The following is a 22,574-nucleotide window of genomic DNA, read 5'->3' on the forward strand; positions in this document are numbered from 1 at the left end:
CTGGCTACCGAGGCCCCAAAACTGGCCTCAGAAAAAGAAAAAAACAAGATTTTTCAGAAATAAAGAGAAACCTCTAGTTTGGACCACATAGCAGCCCAGTTCTACTGGTGACTCTAATATTCCCACTTCTCACCACTGTACATGCATTAAACCAATGATATCCTGACAAAATAACGCCATGAACCAATATTGGTGGGAAAACACTAGTAAGGCACAAAACATACCTAACTCACTTGTCCCACTTGTCCAAAGTACAACCTACAGAAGCCTGTTCATACTTTTCTCAGATATTTTATTAAACTGCCTACTGGACCTGAAAAATGGATTCCATGCAGCTTGCTCCATCTGATGAGTATAAGAATATTTCAGTCACAGTCTGCATGTTTTCACACTAAACTGAAACCTTCCCTTGTAGACAGGCTACTGACTCTTCTGTGGCTAAAGTCCTCCTAGAAAAGATTCTCCCTACCTGGGGAACTCCTCTCAAACTTCAGAGTGATCGAGGAACACAGTTTACTTGCCAGATGTTTTGATAAATATGTGCTGTTTGGTCGCTTTTACACTATCATTGTGGTCACCACCCTCAATCCTCTGACTTGAAAACATCATTAAGACTCACTTGGAAAAGTCTGTAGAGGCCCTCCAGCTACCTTGGCCAAAAGCATTGCTATTGGTCTCGTTAGATCTCTGATCTGCCCATTTTGGAACTCATAATTTGCACCCTTTGAGATGGTCACAAGACACCCAATACACTTGGCTCCTGCTTCTTTTGACCCACAGCTGATAAAGGAGAGGCATTCCAATATTGCAAAGGGCTAATTGTTCCTATTAAAAATAACCATGTTTCGGTAAAGCAATCTTTTCACGGTGTGCCCTTGGGAGAAAAAGACCTTAAACATCATACCTTGCAACCTGGAGATTTTGTCTGGTTTGAAAAGACGTCGCCAGAAGAACTCTCCTTCAACCTCATGGAAAAGCCTCTATCAGGTACTGCTAACCAGCTCTTGGGCCACCAAACTCCAAAGAAAAGACTCTTGGATTAACATGATACATCTAATGAAAGTACCAAACCCTAATTGGACCTACCCATCATCTGGTGACCTGAGGGTAAAACTTTCCCAGAACTGAAGCAGATGACATCTGATGAGACAACTTTCCAAAGATACTCAGACCAGGCCTATTAGAAGTTTGTTAACAGAATTTTGATGATATAATGCTTCAGATGATCCAATGTCTAGGATCTTGATAAAATATGAACTTTAGATGAAAGGACTTGAGAGTTCCCTACCCTTTCATGTCATTTAAATGCAACCTTAATAGGTTTGTAATCTTTGTGCTTTCCCTCCAATTTGAGACATTATACTCAGGAGAGGTCCTTCCTGACAATGAATGACAAAAAGCCATGGAAGTCAGGAAACCCAACTCTTGATCGATGGTGTTTTCAGAGAAAGATCTTGATCAAAAGGGGAGAAATGTAAAAAAATTATAAACCGGAAACCTCAATTAAATAGAGTTGGGAGCCAGAAGGAGGACCTCTCACCTGTGACAACAGTACAGCCCAAGAGGAAGAAGAAAGACTTTCCTTTCCTGGCAAGGACTCAGCCAATGAAAAACCATGGACTTTTTGTTTAGTGTGGCCCTCCCAACTTCATTTTCCTCTCTATGAAGGCTTTCTCCTTCTCTTGCTGTTTGGGGACTTGGTGTGGCTCTCCACGGTTGCAGATCCCAAATCACAGTCCTCTACTATCCCTTAAATAAATCCATCTTTGCTGGAGAGATATCTTCAGTCTATTTGTTTTAGGTCAACATCAGAATGATGAAGATATTCGTAAGGCCCTACATCAGAGACACTTGGCTAAAAGTAAGAAGTCATTACAAAGAGAGAGGCATCTATGCATGGCATGAGGCCTTGGATGGTTTAGGAAGGGGGTAGCCCACTGTGCAAAGTGAACTGTTGAGCTTTATTTCCATTTCTGGGCAACATGAGACCAAGAGGAGTCCAAAAAACTTACTTTATTAGCCTGCTCTAAGTTTGAACTGTTTTGCTGTTCTCTGTTCCCATCACCTCACATCTCCTGCAGGACAGTACGCCCCCAGGAATCCTCTACTTGGTTCTCATGGTGGGAGGAGACGAGGGTCATCCTTCTGAGCTGGTCCTGGGCACTCAGCAGAGCGCCATCCTTTTGAGGGGAAAGGCAGGACAACCAGCTTCTCCTTCATGGGCTCCAGGAAGAGGAAGGAGAGATCCAGGGGTTCTCCTTGGGGATTGGTGGTTAGATCCAGCTGCACAGGGACAGTCTCAACAGGTTCCTTCTCCTGGGAATCTTCAAGCTTCTTACCCCAGTCAGGAAGGAACTGGACAGACCCTTTGAGCACAGCTTTGGTGGGTGAGTTGGTGGGAGCTGTGTTTTGCTGCTGGGGCTCTTCTGCCTCGGTGGGGTTTGCAGGTCTCTGGTTTACAGCAACGTTTTCACCTCTAGGGGTGGGAGCCTGAAAAGAAAATGCTTTCAAATAAGGCAATGTCCTCCAAGAAAGTCCCTGCTATGCCTGGTACTAGATTACGCTGTTTGGTGCCTTTCTGATGGAATTCTCAAAAGGGGATTAGCTAGGTGGGCTTCTGATTAAAGGGATAAAGGGAATTCCCTGACATCTAGAGGTTAAGACTCTGGGCTTTCACTTGCCATGGGCCAGGGTTGAATTTCTGGTTGGGGAACTAAGATTCCACAAGCCATGTGGCAAAAAAAAAAGTTAAATAAATAAATAAAAGGTTAAAAATCAGAACAGATAAGGGCTAGGGGAAACCAAAACCTTTGGAAACTGGACGGTAAGCCTCACAAATTTCAGAGCTGAACAATTATCCAGAGAGGTAAGATGGCTTGTTCAAAGTCCCTAATAAGCTGCCTCCCCACTCCTAGTAGTGGCAGCAGAAGCCACCTTTCAATTCAGTTCAGTTCAGTCACTCAGTTGTGTCCGACTCTTTGCGGCCCCTTGAATCGCAGCATGCCAGGTCTCCCTGTCCATCACAAACTCCCAGAGTTTACTCAAACTCATGTCCATCGAGTCAGTGATGCCATCCAGCCATCTCATCCTCTGTCGTCCCCTTCTCCTCCTACCCCCAATCCCTCCCAGCATCAGGGTCTTTTCCAATGAGTCAACTCTTCACATGAGGTGGCCAAAGTATTGGAGTTTCAGCTTCAGCCTCAGTTCTTCCAATGAACACCCAAGACTGATCTCCTTCAGGATGGACTGGTTGGATCTCCTTGCAGTCCAAGGGATTCTCAAGAGTCTTCTCCAACACCATAGTTCAAAAGCATCAATTTTTTGGCTTTCAGTTTTCTTCACAGTCCAACTCTCACATCCACACATGACCACTAGAAAAACAATAGCCTTGACCAGACGAACCTTTGTTGGCAAAGTAATGTCTCTGCTTTTTAATATGCTATCTAGGTTGGTCATCACTTTCCTTCCAAGGAGTAAGTGTCTTTTAATTTCATGGCTGCAATCACCATCTGCAGTGATTTTGGAGCCTCAAAAAATAAAGTCTGACACTGTTTCCACTGTCTCCCCATCTATTTCCCATGAGGTGATGAGATCAGATGCCATGATCTTAGTTTTCTGAATGTTAAGCTTTAAGCCAAATTTTTCACTCTCCCCTTTCACTTTCATCAAGAGGTTTTTTAGTTCCTCTTCACTTTCTGCCATAAGGGTGGTGTCATCTGCATATCTGAGGTTATTGATATTTCTCCCTGCAATCTTGATTCCAGCTTGTGCTTCTTCCAGTCCAGCGTTTCTCATGAGGTACTCTGCATATAAGTTAAATAAGTAGGGTGACAGTATACAGCCTTGATGTACTCCTTTTCCTATTTGGAACCAGCCTGTTGTTCCATGTCCAGTTCTAACTGTTGCTTCCTGACCTGTACACAGGTTTCTCAAGAGGCAGATCAGGTGGTCTGGTATTCCCATCTCTTTTAGAATTTTCCACAGTTTATTGTGATCCATGCAGTCAAAGTGTTTGGCATAGTCAATAAAGCAGAAATAGATGTTTTTCTGGAACTCTCTTGCTTTTTCAGTGATCCAGTAGATATTGGCATTTGATCTCTGGTTCCTTTGCCTTTTTTAAAACCAGCTGGAAGCCACCTTTACTGATTGCATATTCTATGCCAGGCCCAGAGCAGTTCCCTTCAATCAGATCCTCTGACCTATGTCTCATGGGGATCTGAAGAAGGTAGGTGCTGCAATCCCATTCTACAGAGGAGGCATCCAGGACCCAGCGAGGTAGGAACTTGTCCACGTCCACACAGTTTGCCAGAGGCAGGACAGGATTGGAACCCAGGTGGCCTGTCTGAGCCACCTCTCATTTATACCAGGTTGCCTCATGGTATGTGCTTAATAAATACTTGTGAAAAGGGATTCAGTGTCTCCATGGAAACAACTTCTACCTATGGTTCAGGATAAGACTCTTTGGGACACTGAATTTAATGTCACAGAGGGCTGAGCCATTCAAGCTAAATGGGTCTTACTTATGCTGTAGGGAACATGCTGTAACTAAAAAAAAGTGTAGGAGTTCTTCAATCAGCTACCTTGTGGATGTGGCCTTAGGGCATCCTGAATAAAGTGGTAATCATGGAATTAAGAAAATAAAAGGAGAATGTATGGTAGAAGCAATTAAATATAGGTCACCCGCTCTTATATTCACAGAAAGACAAACAATTTGACTAAAAAATACCTGTGAATTAAAGAAGTTGCATTTTACGGAGATAAGCTTGCCCGGACTATTTGGTGACTGACTCATAGAACCTTCGCAAATACCAACAGGCTAAAGAAAAAAAAAATACAGTGTTATATGTGCACATATGATCATAGGTGGAATCAACTTCATTTTTGCTTACATAGACACACAGCCAACCAACACTTTTATGCTCCTACCATGTAATAGGTAGTGGTGATAGTGCTGTAGTCACTAAGTCATGTCCGACTCTTGTGACCCCGTGGACTGTAGCCTCTCAGGCTCCTTGGTCCGTGGGATATTCCAGGCAAGAATACTGAAGTGGGTTGCAATTTCCTTCTCCATACTATCTTCCCGGAGCAGGGATTGAATCCCTGTCTCCGTCATTGCAGGCAGATTCTTTACAGACTGAACCACAAGTCTCCAATTCTTTTGGAGGAAGAAGTGGCAACCCACTTCAATACTCTTGCTGGGATAATCTATGGACAGAGGAGCCTGGCAGGCTACAGCCCATGGGTGACAAAGAGTCAAACACACCTGAGGACTGAGCCCGAGCCAATTCTTTAGATCATCCCTGCCAATTAGTCACCCAAACTAGGCTAAGTTACCTCCAATGAGAGAAACTCAGGATTTCTTGAGGAAAAATTCCATTAGAAAATTCTTTGTATTGAGCAGAAATCTGTCTATAGGACAGACACAGAAATCCGGATCTGTCTCTTGGCCACACTCTATCCTTGCGTCAGCTAGAAAACTTGCTTTCATCTCTCATGCAGCAGCCCATTTATGCAGGTTTCCCCTGAGTTTTTGCTTCTCAGACAATACTACTCTCAACTCCTTAAGCTTTATTTAAAAATAAAATGTTTATTTTCTTATTATAAATGTAGTAGCTATTTAGAATAGGATAAACAAGAAAAAAATGAAAAGACCTGTAATTGCATGAAAGGTACCTGTTTCCTACAGTGATTTGATTTCATTTCTTCTGACATTTTCCCCAATGAATACACACTTTTTCTTCTAGAAAAATAGAATTATACAGCACATAATATTTTATAACTCTCTTTTGTCATTTAACAATATATAATGAAAATCCTTTTCATGACACTGAATAGTTTTCTATGATTTTCTTTATAATGGCTGCCTAATATTCCTCTGTGTTATTTAACAAGTTCTTTTGTAAAACAGTGGATTGAGTCTAATTTTTTATGTTTAAACATTTTCACATATCCTTAGGGTAAATTCTTAGAAGATAAATTTTAGAGTCATTGAGCATGTACTTTTTCAAGTGTAAACAGAGGGCCAATGTAAACCAAGAGAAAACTACAACTACAGGTCCAGTAATGTGAAAAGACTGTGGACTCTTTTCTCTAATCCTGTCTTATTCTTCCTGAAACTCAGAAGAGCCACAGTTAAATAAAAGATTACAGGAGGGGTAAAAAGAATGAGAGGACAGGCCTTGACTCCTTCTTCACAGCAGGTCCTAAGCTCTGGGTCAGGCTTAAGCCTCAGAGAGGAAAACACTTTGAATTGGATATGAGATAGAAGTTTTGATTTAGAATTGACTAAAAGGAATTTTTTAATACCTGAAAATGAATCTTAGTAATCTAAGTGAAATCATTCTTATTACTGAAAATGACTTGAAAACTATGTGATCTGCCCAAGATGGTATTGAAAAGTGAGACAGGGAGATTCCGCAGAAGATGATGAAGATGTTTTCCCAATTATTCCCTAATATTCAATTGACTGGTTATAAAAGTCTTTTTAAAAAAATAAACATTTACTTATTTGGCTTCATAGGGTCTTGGTTGCAGCATGTGAGATATAGTTCCCTGACCAGGAGTCAAACCCCAGCCCTCTGCATCGAGAGCAGAGTCTTAGCCACTGGACCACCAGAGAGGTGCCTATAAAAGGCTTTAGAGAGACATGGTTCAGATTCAGACACAAACAGGCTGAAAGTTAAAAGATGGACAAAAGCAGTAACTGAAAAGAGTTGAGAATGACTATGCAAACATTAGACAAAATTGACTTTAAGACAAAAATTGTTACTAGAGACAAGGAAAAATATTTTATTATGATATAAGGCTCAATTTATTGGAAAGACACAACTATAAATATATGTGCCCTTCATAACAGATCCCCAAAGTACATAAGCAAAACCTGACCGAATTCAAGGAAGCCATAGGTAATTCAACAATAATAGTTGGAAACCTCACTTTCAATAATGAATAAAACAAGTATGCAGAACATCAATAAAGAAACAGAAGTCTTGAACAACACTATAAACAAACTAAACCTAACAGACAACTACAGACTGTTTTACCTAACAACAGCAGACTACATTCTTCTCAAGTGTACATGGAAATTCTCTAGGATATACCTTGGGTTAAACCATAAAACAAGTTTCAATAAATGAAAAAGAATTGAGATCACACAGAGTACATTCTCCAACCACAATGAGATGGAATTAGACATGAATAACAGAAGGAAATTGGAATTTTCACAAATATGAAGAAATTAAATAACTCTCCTAAATAGCCATTTGGTTAAAGAATAATCACAAGGAAAATTAGAAAATATTTTGAGATGGATGGGAACAAAAATGACATGAGTAACTTGTGAGAATCGATTCAATCATAGCTTAGAAGGAAATTTATAGATGTAAATGCTTATGTTAAAAGAAAATAATAACTGTAAATCAATAACATAAGTTTCTACTTTAAAAAGCCAGAAAAAAAGACGAGTAAACTAAGCCCAAAGCAAGCAAAAAGAAGGTTATAATAAAGATAGAGAGGAAATATAAAAACTAGATACTAAAAAAGTAAAAGAAAAAAAATGAGACTGAAAATTGATTTTTTTGGAAAAAATTAATAAAATTGACAAAGTTTTAGATAGATTAAAAAAAAAAGACTCAAACCACTAAAATTGAAATTAAATAGGGTACAACACCTCTAATATTTCAGAAATAAAAATGAGGTACTGTGAACAGTTGTATGCTGTCTAATTAGATAAGTTAGATGAAATGGATAAATTCCTAGGAAGATATGAACTACCAAAACTTGCTCAAGAAGAAATATAAAATCTGAATAGGTATATAGCAAGTAGAGAAATTGAATTATTAATCAAATAAACTTCCCACAAAGAAAAGCCCAGGCCCAGATGGCTTCACTGGTGAATGCTACCAAATATTTAAAGAAGAATGAACACCACTCTTTCACAAATTCTTCCAAGATAAAATAGAAGAGGGAGAATTTCCCAACTCATTTTATGAAGCCAACGTTACACTTACATGAAGATCAGGCAGAGACAAGACAGAGTAACTACAGGCCAATGTCTCTTATAAATGTGGATTTAAAATCTTAAAAAAAAAAGTCACTGGCAAGCTGAGTTCAGAAACATATAGAGGGATTAAATATCATGATCAACTGTGACTTATCCCCAAAGCACAAGGTTGTCTTAACATACAAAAATCAGTGGTGTATACAACGCTAATAGATTAAAGGAGGAAAAAAACATGATTATCTCACTAACACAGAAAAAGCATTTGGCAAATGCTAGCACTGTTTTTCAATAAAAACATTCAACAAAACTAGGACTAGAAGGGAACTTTCTCAACTTGATAAAAAGCAGCTATAAAAAGCCTACAGTTACCATCATATTCAATAATGAAATGCTGAATGCTTTCCTCCTAAAATCAGGAATAAGATAAGGTCATCTGCTCTTCCCATCTCTATTTAACATTGTATTGGAAGTTCTAGTCAGGAAAGTTAGGTAAGAATTAAAAGTCATTCAGATTGGAATGGAAGAAGTAAAACTATATCTCTTTGTAGAAGACATGATCTTGTATACAGAAAATCCTAAAGACTCTACTAGAAAACTATTAGAAATAATAAACGAGTTCAGCAAGATTACAAGATACAAGGTGAAAATATAAAAACCAACTCTATTTCTATATATTTGCAATGAATAATCCAAAATAAAATGGAAAAGTCAAATACATTATATCAGCATCAAAGAGAATAAAATACTTAGCTATGCAAAAAAAGTGAAGACTACAAACTATTGTTTAAAGAAATTATATTTCCACCCTAAACAGATGGAAAGACTTCCCATATTCATGGACTGGAAAAATTGGTATTTTTAAGAGGATAGTACTTTCTACATTTGGTCTAGAGAGTCAGTGAAATCCCTATCAAATTTCCTGCTTTTTAAAGATAGAAACTGACAAGCTGATTCTGAAGTTGACATATTATGAAAATGCAAGGGATTCAGAATACTCAAAGCAATATTGACTAAGAATACAAAATAGGAGGGCTCACACTTCCCAATTCAAAATTTACTACAAAACTACAGTACTGGAGATAGTGTGGTACTGGTATAAGAACAGATATGCAGATCAATGGAATAAAATAGAGGGTACAAAAATAAGCCCTTACATTAATAGTCAATAGGTCTTTAGAATGTATATCAATACAATTAAACAGAGGAAACAATAGTAATAGTCTTTCAACAAATAGTGCAGGGACAACTGGATATTCACAAGTGGATGAATGAAGTTGAACCTCCTACCTCATACCATATACAAAAATTAACTCAAAAATGGGTCAGAGACCTAAAGCCAAAACTATAAAGCTCTTAGAGGATTACATAGGAGTAAATCTTAGTGATCTTAGATTAGGCAATGGATTCTTAGATATGATACAGAAAGCACATTCGACAAAAGAAAAAAAACAGGATTTCATTAAAATTAAAAAATTTGTACTTCAAAGAACATCATTAAGAATAGAAATGAATAGAAAAATCAGATAATGGGAGAATATATTTGAAAGTCATATATCTGATAAAGGAATCATATCCAGAGTAGGTAAAGAATTCTTACAATTCAACAATAAAAAGACAAATAATCCAATTTTTAAATGACAGAGGATTTGAATAGATGTGTCTCCAAAGAATACATAAAAATGGCCCAAAAGCATATTAAAAGATACTCAATATCGTTAGCCATTAGGGAAATTCAAATATAACCAAAATGAGAGACTATTTCATACACAGTAAGATATCTATAATAAGAAAGACAGATAATAGTAATGCATGCATGCATGTTAAGTCATTTTAGTCATGTCTGACTCTTTGCAACCCTATGGACTGTAGCCCTCCAGGCTCCTCCCTCCATGAGATTCTCCAGGCAAGATTACTGGAGTGGGTTACCATACCCTCCTCCAGGGGATCTTCCTGACCCAAGGAGCAAATCCACTTCTCTTACATCTCCTGCATTGGCAGGTGGGTTCTTTACCACAAGCACCACCTGGGAAGCCCAGATAATAATAGGCATTCACAAAAACATAGAGAAATTGAAACCCTCACATACTGCTGATGGGATTGTAAAATTGGTGTAGTCACTTTGGGAAAGTTTGCTGTTAGTCAAAAGGTTAAACATAGAATTCTCATGCGTGTGTGCTTAGTTGCTTAGTCATGTCTGACCCTTTGCAACCCTGTGGACTGTAGCCCTCCAGGCTCCTCTGTCCAAGGAATTCTCCAGGCAAGAATACTGGAGTGGGTAACCATTCCCTTCTCCAAGGGATCTTCGAGACCCAGGGACCAAACAGGGGTCTCCTGATTTGCAGACAGATTCTTTACCATCTGAGCCCCCAGGGAAGCCTATAATTCTCATGTGACCCAGCAATCCCACTCCAAGGTGTATACCCAAAAGAAATGAAAACATATGTATACATAATAACTTATACATAGGGAATTCCCTGGAAGTCCAGTAGTGAGGACTCAGTGCTTTCACTGCCATGGGCCTGGGTCAACCCTTGGTTGGGGAACTGAGATCCTCTGAATGATGTAAGGGGAATGACCGTTAATGGACATGGGATTTCTTTGAAGATTGATGAAAATATTCTAAAATTAGATAGTAGTGATGATGATTCAACTCTTTGAATAGACTAAAAAGTACTGAATTGTACCCCTTAAAAGGGTGAATTTTATGGTATGTGAATTATATCTTAATAAAACTTTTATTATAGCTAAGTGAATAATGGGGGGAAACAGCTTGCATTTTGCCTAATTGTGCTATAATCCACTGTGCCAATTGACATTCCTACCAGGTATGCCTCAGATGGTTTCAAGGTGGCACCTTCGCCATGTTGGCTGTTTTCTTTGAAATAAGTCCTGTTTGATTTCGTCCTTCTTAATAAAGAGTGGTCCAAGGAATGGAATATCATGATGTATTCCAAATGTAACTGGTTTTGTTCAGATAAAAGTAGGGCCACTACCAACCACTGAGAGATTTGTCTATATTTTATAGCCTCCTGTGATTATTTCTTGCCAAGGCACCACGTTGCTGATAAAAACTGCATTTATGATCAAATGTTATTGCATCTGGGCCATCTTTAACTAACCAGTTGCTCCTTAAGGTGAATGAAAGTGTTTTGTGCATTACAACACTTCATGTGTAATTTTACACATTATGAATACACATAGATGATCTGTGAGCACAAATCATGAGTTATGAAAGCATTCAGCAGTACTCACCACAGTGTCAGGGGACTCCAGTGCACAGCTGCTACCCTGTGACTTGTTGCATGGTGATTCTTTGATCAAATATTCCACAAAGTAGGCAGGGCCAAACACCCACTAGTATGAAACAAGAGGTGAGAAATAAAAGTCAAACCTTCCCAAGTGGTGCCATGACTCGGCTTTGACAACATTAGATTTACAGAAACCACGCATCCCCAGAGTCACTGTCAACAAAGGCTGCTTTTTGTCCCTGAAATCCCCATCCTGACCAAACCTTGTATTATGATTTTATTTCAAGAATGTAACTTTTTCCATACATTTCTTCCCTTCTTAAGGATTTAAATGGGCTCAAAAATCTTCCCTTGGGTGATCTTATTTTTCCCCAAGTAAATTTGTTTTTAAATTAACTTTTCTCCATTTGATAGATACCAACACAATCCAGACACAAATGAACATTTCCTCTAACCCATAAAACTCAACATGCACTCCTGTATTTAAAACACAGAAGTTGACTTGCTAAGTGGTCTGTGGTCAACTAGGTGTGGGACTGTGGTAATAAACAGTGAACCTAAGTAGAATAACCCATGGAGACCATGAGTCCCTTTCCCTTCTTGCCTTCAGGGCAATGAAATGAAATCAAATCACACAATTCTAGTGGAAATCCCACAGACCAACTCAGAAACTAGACACAGTTGAATGTGCATCAAGGTTACCAAGGTAGGAAATGAGGAAAAGACTCTTAGGTTCTAATCAAAGGGAGTACCTTGATAACCATGGCAAGAATTATGAGACATCTTGTTGTAGCTGACATTTCAGACTCACCTGACTAAAAGTCTTGGTGATTTTGACAAGAGAATACTGCTTTGAGGGGCTATTACTGTTGTGTTTTGCAAGAGACTCAGTAGCAGTTTCCATGAACCTGGGGTTTGACAAATCATAGGGACTGGTGCTGGGGCAGTCAGGGCACGTCATGGAAACCACTCTTCGAGAAACTGTAAGTGCCAAAGAGAACAAGTTTAAAATAAAACTCCTTAATTATGTATAATTCTGTAAATCACATGATCACAACTGAGGTGGAGATCAAAAGGAGAAAAGATAACACTCAGTACTGTCAAGGATGGAGTGGAAAAGCATTATTTAGAAATTTAGCTTTCTGCAAGGAGCATGTATTACTTTCACAATTTAAAAAGAAACAAGGCAATATTGTTTTTCACATTATGCAAATCTTTTTACCCTAGAAATTTAGTTTAAAAACACATAACATAGTACAGTTGACCCTTGAATAACATGAGGGTTGGGGTGCTGACCCTCCACATAGTCAAACATCCCAGTTTAACTTTGTTTTGAGCCCTCTGTATCCATGGTTCTGTACCCACAGATTCAATCAACCAAGTATAGTGCAGTATTATAGTATGTATTTCATGAGAAAAAAAAAATCCATGTATGAGTGGACCCTGATAGTTCAAACACATGTTGTGCAAGTGTCAACTTATTTTGGTATAGAAACATTTTCCCCCATCACTGCCTCTATAAAGAGAATTGAGTTGGGATTTCATTACTGTCATGTTCTATTTACTTTTCAGTCACCAGCACCTAAAATAATGTCTGACACATGGATGGTGCTTAGTAAGTGCCTGCTGAACGAATGAGTGAGTTAATGACATACGGAAGGTGGAAACACACCCTCTTTGGTTAGACAATGTACGTGAGCTGGAAAACAGAAGTTGATCCAATCACTGTATGACTGAATAGGTTAATCACACTAATGATACAGCTAGAATGTCTTGACTGGGAGGGGCTGGGGGTGGCATAACTAGTGTAAAAATCACACTAGGAAGCTTGTCTAGCAGTTGTTCTAACAAAGCAAACACATTGCTTTGATCAACTGTGGTTTTATTTAGATGCATCTGGGCATATTGTGGGGGAGTGACATCCACGGCTTGTCACTCCCAGGTCATTGCCTAACCTCCCATAACTCTGGTACCTAGGACTTCCATTTCAGACTTGATCTGTTTTATTAGTTGTTGTCCTCGAATTTATTTTAGGTGAGTCTCATCTTCACAACCAGGAAGGTTTAGTTCTGTTGCCTTGTTCTTCAAAGGAACCAATCGTATTGTTATCACCTAGACCTTGTTAGAAATGCAGAATCTCAGGTTCCACCCCAGATCTACAGGAATCAGAATCTGCACTTGAATGAGATCCCTCAAGGGAGTCACATGCACTTAATAGTTTGATAAGTAGCCATCCTATTTTCCCATGCTGTGGATGCTTACTTTTCAGGACCCAGAATGAATATATGTATTTGTTAATTTATTCAATGATATTATAGACTCCTTATACTTGATAGGTGGAGGAGGAAATGGTAACCCGCTTCAGTACTCTTGCCTGGAAAATTCCATGGACAGAGGATCCTGGCAAGTTATAGTCCATGGGGTCGCTGAGTCTGACACGACTGAACCCTCACACACATACACACACCCACTTGCTAGGAACTGGGGGAAGAGTTGTAGCAGAGAGGAAGAAGGGCTAAAATGCTCTACAAGATATAAGACAGAGGACCCCAAATCCAGGCAGCGCATGGTCTGTGCTCCATGAATGGTTGGGGTAAAGTTGTACAGGGCTGTAGAACAGGAAAGCACTGTTTCTTGTTTGTTTCTGTTCTGTTTTGTTTTCTTGAAGAGAGAACATGATAGAAGAAGCATCCTTGGCAATGATCTTTAAAGAATGCTTAGGAGTTCCAAGGGCAGAGGTTATCCGTGAAGGGTATCCTCAGCAGAGGGAGAAGCACAAACTAGATGCAGAGATTGGAGAATGTGATGTATGTTCAGAAAATAGTGAGTCATCTGGTTAAATGGAGTGCAGAATTGGTACAGTCAGTGAAATAAGGCACAGATAGCTAGAAAGGAAACCTGGGGACCTGTCATGGAGATTGTGCCATTTACATCAGACTGAAAATTTAGGATTTGATATAGGACACAATGTAGAGCTATTGCAGGTTATTTAGAAAGATTAATTGTGGGAAGAGGAGCAGTGCAAGTGCTGGGTATACAAAAAGCTAGCTTTGGGATGAATAAGAAGTGAGGATGGAAGAAACCCTATACACTACAGCATAGTAGACTTAAAAGCTCTTTTTTCACCTGTTATTAAAATGAAAAAAATGAAAGTGATCTCTTACCTGGGCGAAGAGTACAATTATATGCAGGTAAATAGAAAATTCTTTTTTCCTTATTAATGTAAAATATTGCTTTGCATTGGCCATAAACCTAGAACCAACAAATGCACTTCATGACACAGTGGAATGAACTAAGACTTTAAAAAAAATACCTCTGAAATGAAACTGGACATTTCATTTTTAAGGAACAAGAAACTCAAGATCAATTTTCGTAGTTTTGGGGTGGAGTAAACTGCCAGCTGATCATTAAACAATTTAACCCTCATCTGAGACACAGCTTGACTTCTTCCCAGCCTCCTTCCTGCTTAGATGTGATTGTGTGTAGATAAGCTCTAACAACAGCCAAGTGAGCAGAAGGGATGTATAACCACTTTTAGGTCTAGCCTGTAAAGCCCTCCCACACGCTATCTGCCCTCCATGCTCTTTCCCTTTCCACTGCTTGACGCAGATGAGCATGGTGACCACAGAAGCCACAAGGTGAAGTCTACAGAGTCTTGGGGGCCACAACATGGAAGCATCCAGTCTCCAAATCACTCCTGGAGGAAAGCCCCTTCCTCATCAAGGATTTCTATTTTAAACTTTACATGAATGGGAAACGAAGTTCTATCATTTTGCAATTGATATATCCTTTCTGGTGTATGTGCTATAGCAGCTAGTGATACACAAATATATTTTGTCTATTAAGCTAGTGCCTAACAAACATAGGGTATACAGACTGTTTTGTTTTCCCAAACCAGGTAGGTGCAGTTTGACAAGTTTGGTTAAATGACTAGAAAAAGACGTCTTTACCAAACACTTCACTTCTAGATACTTATATCACACTTATATCACTTACAAAGTTTCATATAAATTAATGAAAATAATCTCAGGATAACTGAAAACCAAATGAAAACTTATGATGCTCTTTTCAAGCCTCTTCAATGGTCATCTTTAAAAGGATAAATTCTGACTCCCTTTAGTTTCTGTAATGCTGTGAAATCCTCCCAAAGCACCTCTGAGAGCACCCATACCACAGCCCTCCCTCTCCTCAGCCTCAAATCTCACATAATTGTTATTGAAAACAAAATAAAACTAAAACAAATTTCAAAGTTCCCCTGCCATTGCTTCTACAGTTTTCCTTAAACATACATCCAGAGCACTATACCTCAGATCTTTGCCCCTCAATTTAAGCCTAGCTCAGAGCCTACGGGGAGGTCTTGGAGGCAGAAAACAGTTTGGGGGCAACATTTCAATTCTGGGGTCATGGCCCCAGTGAGAGCATCAGAAACCCCCTCTGATTAGACTCTTTTTTCTGTCAAATTGAAATAACCACATAGGCACCCTGCCCCAGAGATTATAAAGAGGGACATTTAAAGATGGCATATGTTGAATAATCTTCATCCTGTAGACATAGAACACCTAGATTCCCCCCCTCAAGTTCCTGGGGAAAGTACTCACCGATTGATGGAAGAACCTCACCCCACAGTCCTTCCATGGAGTCCTACTAAGCACATGGCAGCCAGTCTCTAACACGTCCAGTGTGAAATAGAGCAGAGACCCCAGACCAGCCTGTGCAAGGGGGACGAGAAATGCACAACCCACATGAAGCGGAAACCTCTAATGACCAGCCAAGAAACTCTCTGTTTGATGGCGAAGTCAAAGGATCTGGTGTTTGTGAAGAATCCCTATAAATGATGGGACACAAGTTTCAGAGTGGATACCATTAGCTCTTGTTTCTAATACTACTGAGAGGCAGTAGCACCCTCGCAGAGGAGAGCAGCGTGTACTCAGCAGGGTTTCTGACTCGGAAGGCACCAGCCAACAGGTGTCCCTGGGTTCCCACGCCCTGGCCAGCCTCCCCAGCTTGTCCAAACACCTGCCCCAGCGGGGAACACCGCTTACCCGCTGTCTGTCTTCACGGGCATCTCTCACTCGGTTAAGGCTCAGCACGTAACCGTCCTGTCGGTCCCTGTTGATGTCCTGCAGAATGTCACTTGCGATATCCAGCACATAGGAGCTGTTGCAGTCAAGGGAGAGGAGATGTGAGGGGTTGATGTCTGGCTGGGGCGGATATGAAGCCCCGCAGCCCGTGGCCAGGGTGCAGAGCGCCAGGAGTAGGAGCACACTCATCCTATAGTGAGAAGGGGTGAGTGTGCGGAGCTGCAGGAATGAGGCTGTTTATAGGATCTTGAGGCCAACTTGAGCAGTTTTATAATCGCAATCTACACCAGTGATCCGGATATGAAGCACAGTGTCCTATTTTATCTCTGGAATGCCAAATGTAGATTTTGCTGAGTCAGTACTTTGGATGGGATTTGCCACTATCTATAACCTTTGACCCCAGAGTAATCTCATATTCACGTGTACATGTAAACAGATTGAAGTCTCCTGTTACCTAACAAATCAATACAAACACTTGGGTCAAGGATCCTAGGAGATCATTATTGAATTCTCATTTCTGTTCAGGGCTGGAGCTGAGTCAGAATAGGCAGACTATCACCTTCTCTCTCATTATCCCTAACACCTTGCCTCCAGTCAATGTCCTGGCCACACTCACCTTTATTTCAGGTTTGGAGCCCGGAATCAGTGGTAAGGGTGCTCAGTGACTTCATACCCCACAACCCGGGTTCATCATTCTTGTTATATCAGGAAAAGGACTTTAAGTCCATATCATATACATGAATCTCTGGTGAGATTCCTAAAGCATTTTGGAATCTGGCTAGAAAGGGTTCTGTTTCATGGCCAACAGGCACATGAAAAGATACTCAACATTGCTAATTGTTAGAGAAATACAAATCAAAATCATAGTGAGATACCACCTCACAGTGGTCAGAGTGGCCATCATTAAAAAGTTTATAAATAATAAATGCTGATAGGATGTGGAAAAAAGGAAACCCTCCTCCACTGCTGGTGGGAATGTAAACTGGTGCAGCCACTATGGAGAACAGTATTGAGGTTCCTTAAAATATTAAAAATAGAATTGTCATATGCCTCAGCAACCCTTCTCCTAGGCATATATCCAGAGAAAACTCTTAATTTGAAAAGATACATGCACCCAAATGTTCATAGTAGTACTATTTACAATAGCCAAGACATGGAAGCAATGTAAGTATCTACTGACAGATGAATGGATAAAGATCACATATATATGATATATATATATAAACTTCCCTAGTGACTCAGATAGTAAAGAATCTGCCTGCAATGCAGGAGACCCAGGTTCCATACCTGGTTCAGGAAGACCCCCTGGAGAAGGGAATGGCTACCCACTCCAGTATTCTTGCCTGGAGAATCCCATGGATAGGGAAGCCTGGCAGTCTACAGTCCATGTGGTTTCAAAGAGTCAGACACAACTGAGCAACTAACACTTTTGCACATATGTATATATGTGTTTATAATGGAATATTGTGCTCAGACGCTCAGTTGTGTCTGATTCTTTGAGACCCCATGGACTGTAGTCTTTCAGGCTCCTCTGTCCATGGGATTCTCCAGGCAAGAGAATGGGGTGTCATTTCCTCCTCCAGGGGATCTTACCAACCCAGGGATGTTTCTTTTACATCTCCTGCATTGGCAGGTGAATTCTTTACCACTAGCATCAGCTGGGAAGCCCATAAAGGAATATTATTCAGACAAGAAAAAGGATAAAATAATCCCATTTGAAGCAACATGCATGGATTTAGAGATTAGCTACCAGGTAAAGTAGGCCAGACAGATATCATATGACATTACTTATATGTGGAATTTAAAATATGACACAAATGAACATTTTCACAAAACAGAAACATACCACAGGTGCAGAAAACAAACTTAGAGTTACCAAAAGGGAAAAGGGGTGGGGGAGGGATAAATTAGGACTTTCCGATTAGCAGATACTATATATAAAAGAGATAAACAAGGTCCTACTATATAGCACAGGGAACTATATTGAATATCTTGTAATAAACCATAATGGAAAAGGATATGAAAAAGAATCTATACATATGTTTAACTCAATCACTTAGTTGTATATTGGAAACTAATAAAACAGTGTAAATCAACTATATTTCAATTAAAAATAAATAATTTTTAAGTGTTCTATTTAGCCTCATTTAGGTTTTTTTAAAATGAAGACTTCATTCACATCAAAAAAGTGAATGACAGGTCAATAGTTCTCAAATGATACTCCAATTCCACACGTTTTTTCTTTGGAGCTGTGTGGAAGCAAACTTGTTCAGAGATTAAAATCTAATATTATTGTTAAGAGATAAATACTTTGGCCACTTGATGCAAAGAGCCGACTCTTTGGAAAAGGCCCTGATGTTGAGAAAGCTTGAGGGCAAGGGGAGAAGGGGACAACAGAGGATGAGATGGTTGAACGGCATCACTGACTCAATGGACATGGGTTTGGGCAAATTGCAGGAGATAGTGAAGAACAGGGAAGCCTAGTGTGCTGCAGTCCATGGGGTCACAAAAATTAGACACGACTGAGCAACTGGACAACAAAATCAATGATGGGAAGGTGGTCTGGAATACAGGAATACACTAGTTTGGACCCTTACTTTTCTCTTTTAACTTCTTTTGGGGTTCTACTTAGAAGTTACTACTGATTGGAAATTTCTATTTGAAAAGCACATACACACCTTACAGACAGTTCGTCGTGAGAGAGGGGAAGCTTCTAGACTAGGCTATCACAGAAGGTATTCCATAGAACCCTAGTCCATGAGAGGCATTCCTCACCCCTCTCTCTGCCTAGCCCCCTTCCACATTTACCCACCCTCTCCCACCCCTCCTTATTCTCAGCGTTCTGTGCTCAAATACGTTTAAGAACTGCCGCCTCCATAACTGCACAGTTTACAGAGTCTCAATACACATGAGCACATTAAAGGCTCTCTGAAGCTTTGAGGTGAGGAAACCTATTCATATTGCAATTTCCTACACTAACTTAACTATAGGAGAGATTTTTATGATACTTATTATTAATAATAAACTTTGGAATTGCTGTACTGGCAAATATGAATAGCTATCTGTGAGGTTTTTTGATGAGAAACTGGATAGAGGTGTGAAGACTTTTTTACTGAAAGTATTCCAGCTGGATTGAAAGAAATGCCCCTCCATGAAACATTTACTCTTACCTCTGTTTACTTGAAACTTCAATTTCACACTAAAATATAATGGCTTGTGTTACTAGTAAGGACTACTGTAGTTAGTTACTGTGATAAAATTTAGATTTTTATTTAAAAGTTGAATGAACGGACTTCCCTCATGGTCCAGTGGTTAGGAATTCGCCTTGCAGGGCCGGGGGCCTGGGTTCCATCCCTGGTCTGGGAGCTAAGGTTCCACATACCATGGAACAACTAAGACACAACAGCTGAGACTGAGCATTACTGGAGAGTCTGAGTGCCTCATCCAAAGATCCCACATGACACAACTGCGACCCGAGGCAGCCAAATAAAATAAATAGACAATTTTTTTAATTAAAAAAGAAAAAAAAATATTAAGTGGAAAATAGCTTTTTCTTCATTGATTGCCGTGCACTTGGGGGACATTGTAGACCACCTGGTGGTAGCATACAGACTCGCAGAAAAGTACCCTGAGTGGTAATTTAGTGATTCTAACCATCAAATTTCTGAGATGAGAAAACTGAGGTTTAGAAGGAGAAGCCTGGAGTGCTACAGTTCATGAAGTTGCAAAGAGTCAGACACAACTGAGTGGCTGAACAATAACCTAAACAAAACTCATAAATGGATTAGTGGCAAAACCAGTTACTGAAACCTTCTAGTTTAGAATCCTTTTCATCAGAGCAAACACTACAGTAATAGCCTAATTGTTAAGTCTCTTAATTACCAACTAAATGAACTTGGAAAGTTAGTTAATCTCCAAACCTCAGTTGTCAGATCTGTAAAACGGGCTAACTACAGCGCCTGCCTCACAGGAGAGTCTATACCTGGGGGGCTAGGCTCACACTTGGCACCCAGGGCAGCTGGTGTTACAGGTGGAATCACGGCAGTTACTTGAAACCCCCTAGCACTGAGCAAGGGCTAGGGTTATGCAAAGAACCATGTTAGGATCTCTGGAGTCAAGAGTTAATAAAACTAATTAGCTTAATAAATCATAGCCCCTAATTTCTGCAAGCAAATAATCAGTTTTCAAATCTTAATTTATAATTCCAAATCTAATGGTCCCAACTCCTTAGAGATGGGCTTTAGGTATTGCTCTCAGCTAGGAGCAACACTTGGAAGATGGGTATGAAAATCAGAAGTGGGTATGGACACCAGGCGTTCAGTTATTGGGATACAACAAAGATTTACAGCCAGCAAGTGAACAAACATTCACAGAGCTCAGACGATGTGCAGAAAAAGGGTAGGAAGGAAGGAGGAGATGGACTGGAGAGGGGCCAAAAGAGGAGGAGATAGTCTGAAACCTGAGGAAATGCAGTGGACGTGCAGGGATAAAGGCCTTCACTGCAGCTACTGACGTGACTTAGCAGCAGCAGCAGCTAAGAAGAAAGGCAAACAGATTCAAGGGGCATGAAACTCTGACTGATGGGAGAGGAAACTGACTTTGACTGAAATGTCCTGGCTCAGCCCTTCCTTAGCTGTGTGACGACAGGTAAGAGATTCCTTAATAGTGAAGACACTGTGGGTGTCGTAACGGTTAGTTTCCTTGCCCTCAAAACAGCAGCACACACGTGCACATATAGACATGCCCACACATTCACACACACATACACACTTGCATCTGCTTGTAGAGAGGGAAACACATTTGGTCTTTTCCCAGGAGCCCCACTCCAGCTTCACTTCTGTTTGGTCCCCCATGTGTGTAAATGATTTTAGTATCAGCAGAGAAGTTAATTCAGCATAGGAGTGTGAAAGAAAGGTTGTGGCACCACGAACCCAGGTTTAAATCTTGGTGTTGGTTTAGGGTGTTTCCATAAAAACACACTGCAAGTCATGTTTAATTTTAAATTTCCTAGTAGCCACATTTAAAAAGTAAAAAAAGAAGGTGAAATTAATTTTAATATTTAACTTAATCCAATAGATTCAAAATATCATCATTTTGATTTTGGATGTGAGCAGCAGTAAGTGGCAGCTTGCAGAAAGCAGCAGTGAGCAGTGGCTGGAAGCAGGGTCTTAGTTTCCCAGACCGGGAGTCCTAACCACTGGACCATAGGAGTCAGCAGTTAGGGCTAAGGTCCCTAGTCTTGCCTGCCTAGTTAAGAACAAATTCAGATGAGGAGGCAGAAGGTAAAAAGAAAACTAAAGTTTACTAAAACGAAAAGTACGTGCTGAAAGGGGCCTAGGTGAGCTCAGAGAGACAGCCGAACTTTTGGAAAGTTTAAATCCTTAATGAAGGGGCAGTTTTCCGGGTCTTCACTCCCTCAGGTCAATCACCTTGCTTTGTCCCTTCCTTGGGTAATTTGTCTCAGGACCCTCCCCTGGGGTCCACATGCACACCCTAGCCAAGTTGGATCTCAAAGTGAAGGCTCCTGGGAGGAGCATGACTCATTATGGCCTGGAATTATCCTCTGACTTTTGACTCCAAGGAGCCTTTCTCCCTCATCAGACAGGGTTTTTTCCTTTCTTTGTCCTTGCCATGATTATTCCCTTGAGGTAAGAGACAAAGACTGGTTATTTACCCTGTTTTGTGGACTGTAAATTCCTCAACTGAAGCCCAGCTATCTCTTATCTCAAGAAATGAAGAGAGGAGGCTCAGTTCAGTTCAGTTCAGTTCAGTCGCTCAGTCGTGTCTGACTCTTTGCGACCCCCTGAACCACAGCACACCAGGCCTCCCTGTCCATCACCAACTCCCGGAGTCCACCCAAACCCATGTCCATTGAGTCAGTGATGCCATCCAACAATCTCATCCTCTGCATCCCCTTCTCCTCCTGCCCCCAATCCCTCCCAGCATCAGGGTCTTTTCAAATGAGTCAGCTCTTCACATCAGGTGGCCAAAGTATTGGAGTTTCAGCTTCAACATCAGTCCTTCCAATGAACACCCAGGACTGATCTCCTTCAGGATGGACTGGTTGAATCTCCTTGCAGTCCAAGGGACTCTCAAGAGTCTTCTCCAACACCACAGTTCAAAAGCATCAATTCTTTGGCACTCAGCTTTCTTTATAGTCCAACTCTCACATCCATACATGACTACTGGAAAAACCATAGCCTTGACCAGACGGACCTTTGCTGGCAAAGTAATGTCTCTGCT

General features: G+C 40.3%; 1 protein-coding gene across 3 annotated transcripts; it reads right to left on the reverse strand.

Annotated features, from left to right (window-relative positions):
- Positions 1-2,115: 2,115 nt before the first annotated feature.
- FETUB (fetuin B) lies at positions 2,116-16,520 on the reverse strand. Of its 3 annotated transcripts, XM_065943574.1 has the most exons (7): positions 16,293-16,520; positions 15,849-15,959; positions 14,415-14,502; positions 12,062-12,231; positions 11,255-11,356; positions 4,727-4,816; positions 2,116-2,490 (listed from the first exon to the last, which is right to left on the reverse strand). In XM_065943574.1, the coding sequence occupies exons 1-7, from the start codon at positions 16,518-16,520 to the stop codon at positions 2,116-2,118; spliced, it is 1,164 nt and encodes a 387-aa protein (XP_065799646.1). The 3 variants fall into 3 exon arrangements, with proteins under 3 accessions (XP_065799646.1, XP_065799647.1, XP_065799648.1); XM_065943575.1 differs by lacking the exon at positions 15,849-15,959; XM_065943576.1 differs by lacking the exons at positions 14,415-14,502; positions 15,849-15,959 and having other exon boundaries at positions 16,286-16,520.
- Between the last annotated feature and the right edge of the window lie 6,054 nt (positions 16,521-22,574).

Source organism: Muntiacus reevesi, chromosome 8, assembly GCF_963930625.1.
Source record: "Muntiacus reevesi chromosome 8, mMunRee1.1, whole genome shotgun sequence".
Taxonomy (NCBI): Eukaryota; Metazoa; Chordata; class Mammalia; order Artiodactyla; family Cervidae; genus Muntiacus; species Muntiacus reevesi.

Excerpts from the sequence above, each read along its gene's own strand:
- FETUB (XM_065943574.1), bottom strand. The coding sequence starts at position 16,520 with ATGAGTGTGCTCCTACTCCTGGCGCTCTGCACCCTGGCCACGGGCTGC. Across the intron at positions 11,357-12,061 it reads TCACCAAGACTTTTAGTCAG|TGGGTGTTTGGCCCTGCCTA; the intron begins GTGAGTCTGAAA and ends GTTTCATACTAG. Across the intron at positions 2,491-4,726 it reads GCAACTTCTTTAATTCACAG|GCTCCCACCCCTAGAGGTGA; the intron begins GTATTTTTTAGT and ends TTTTCTTTTCAG.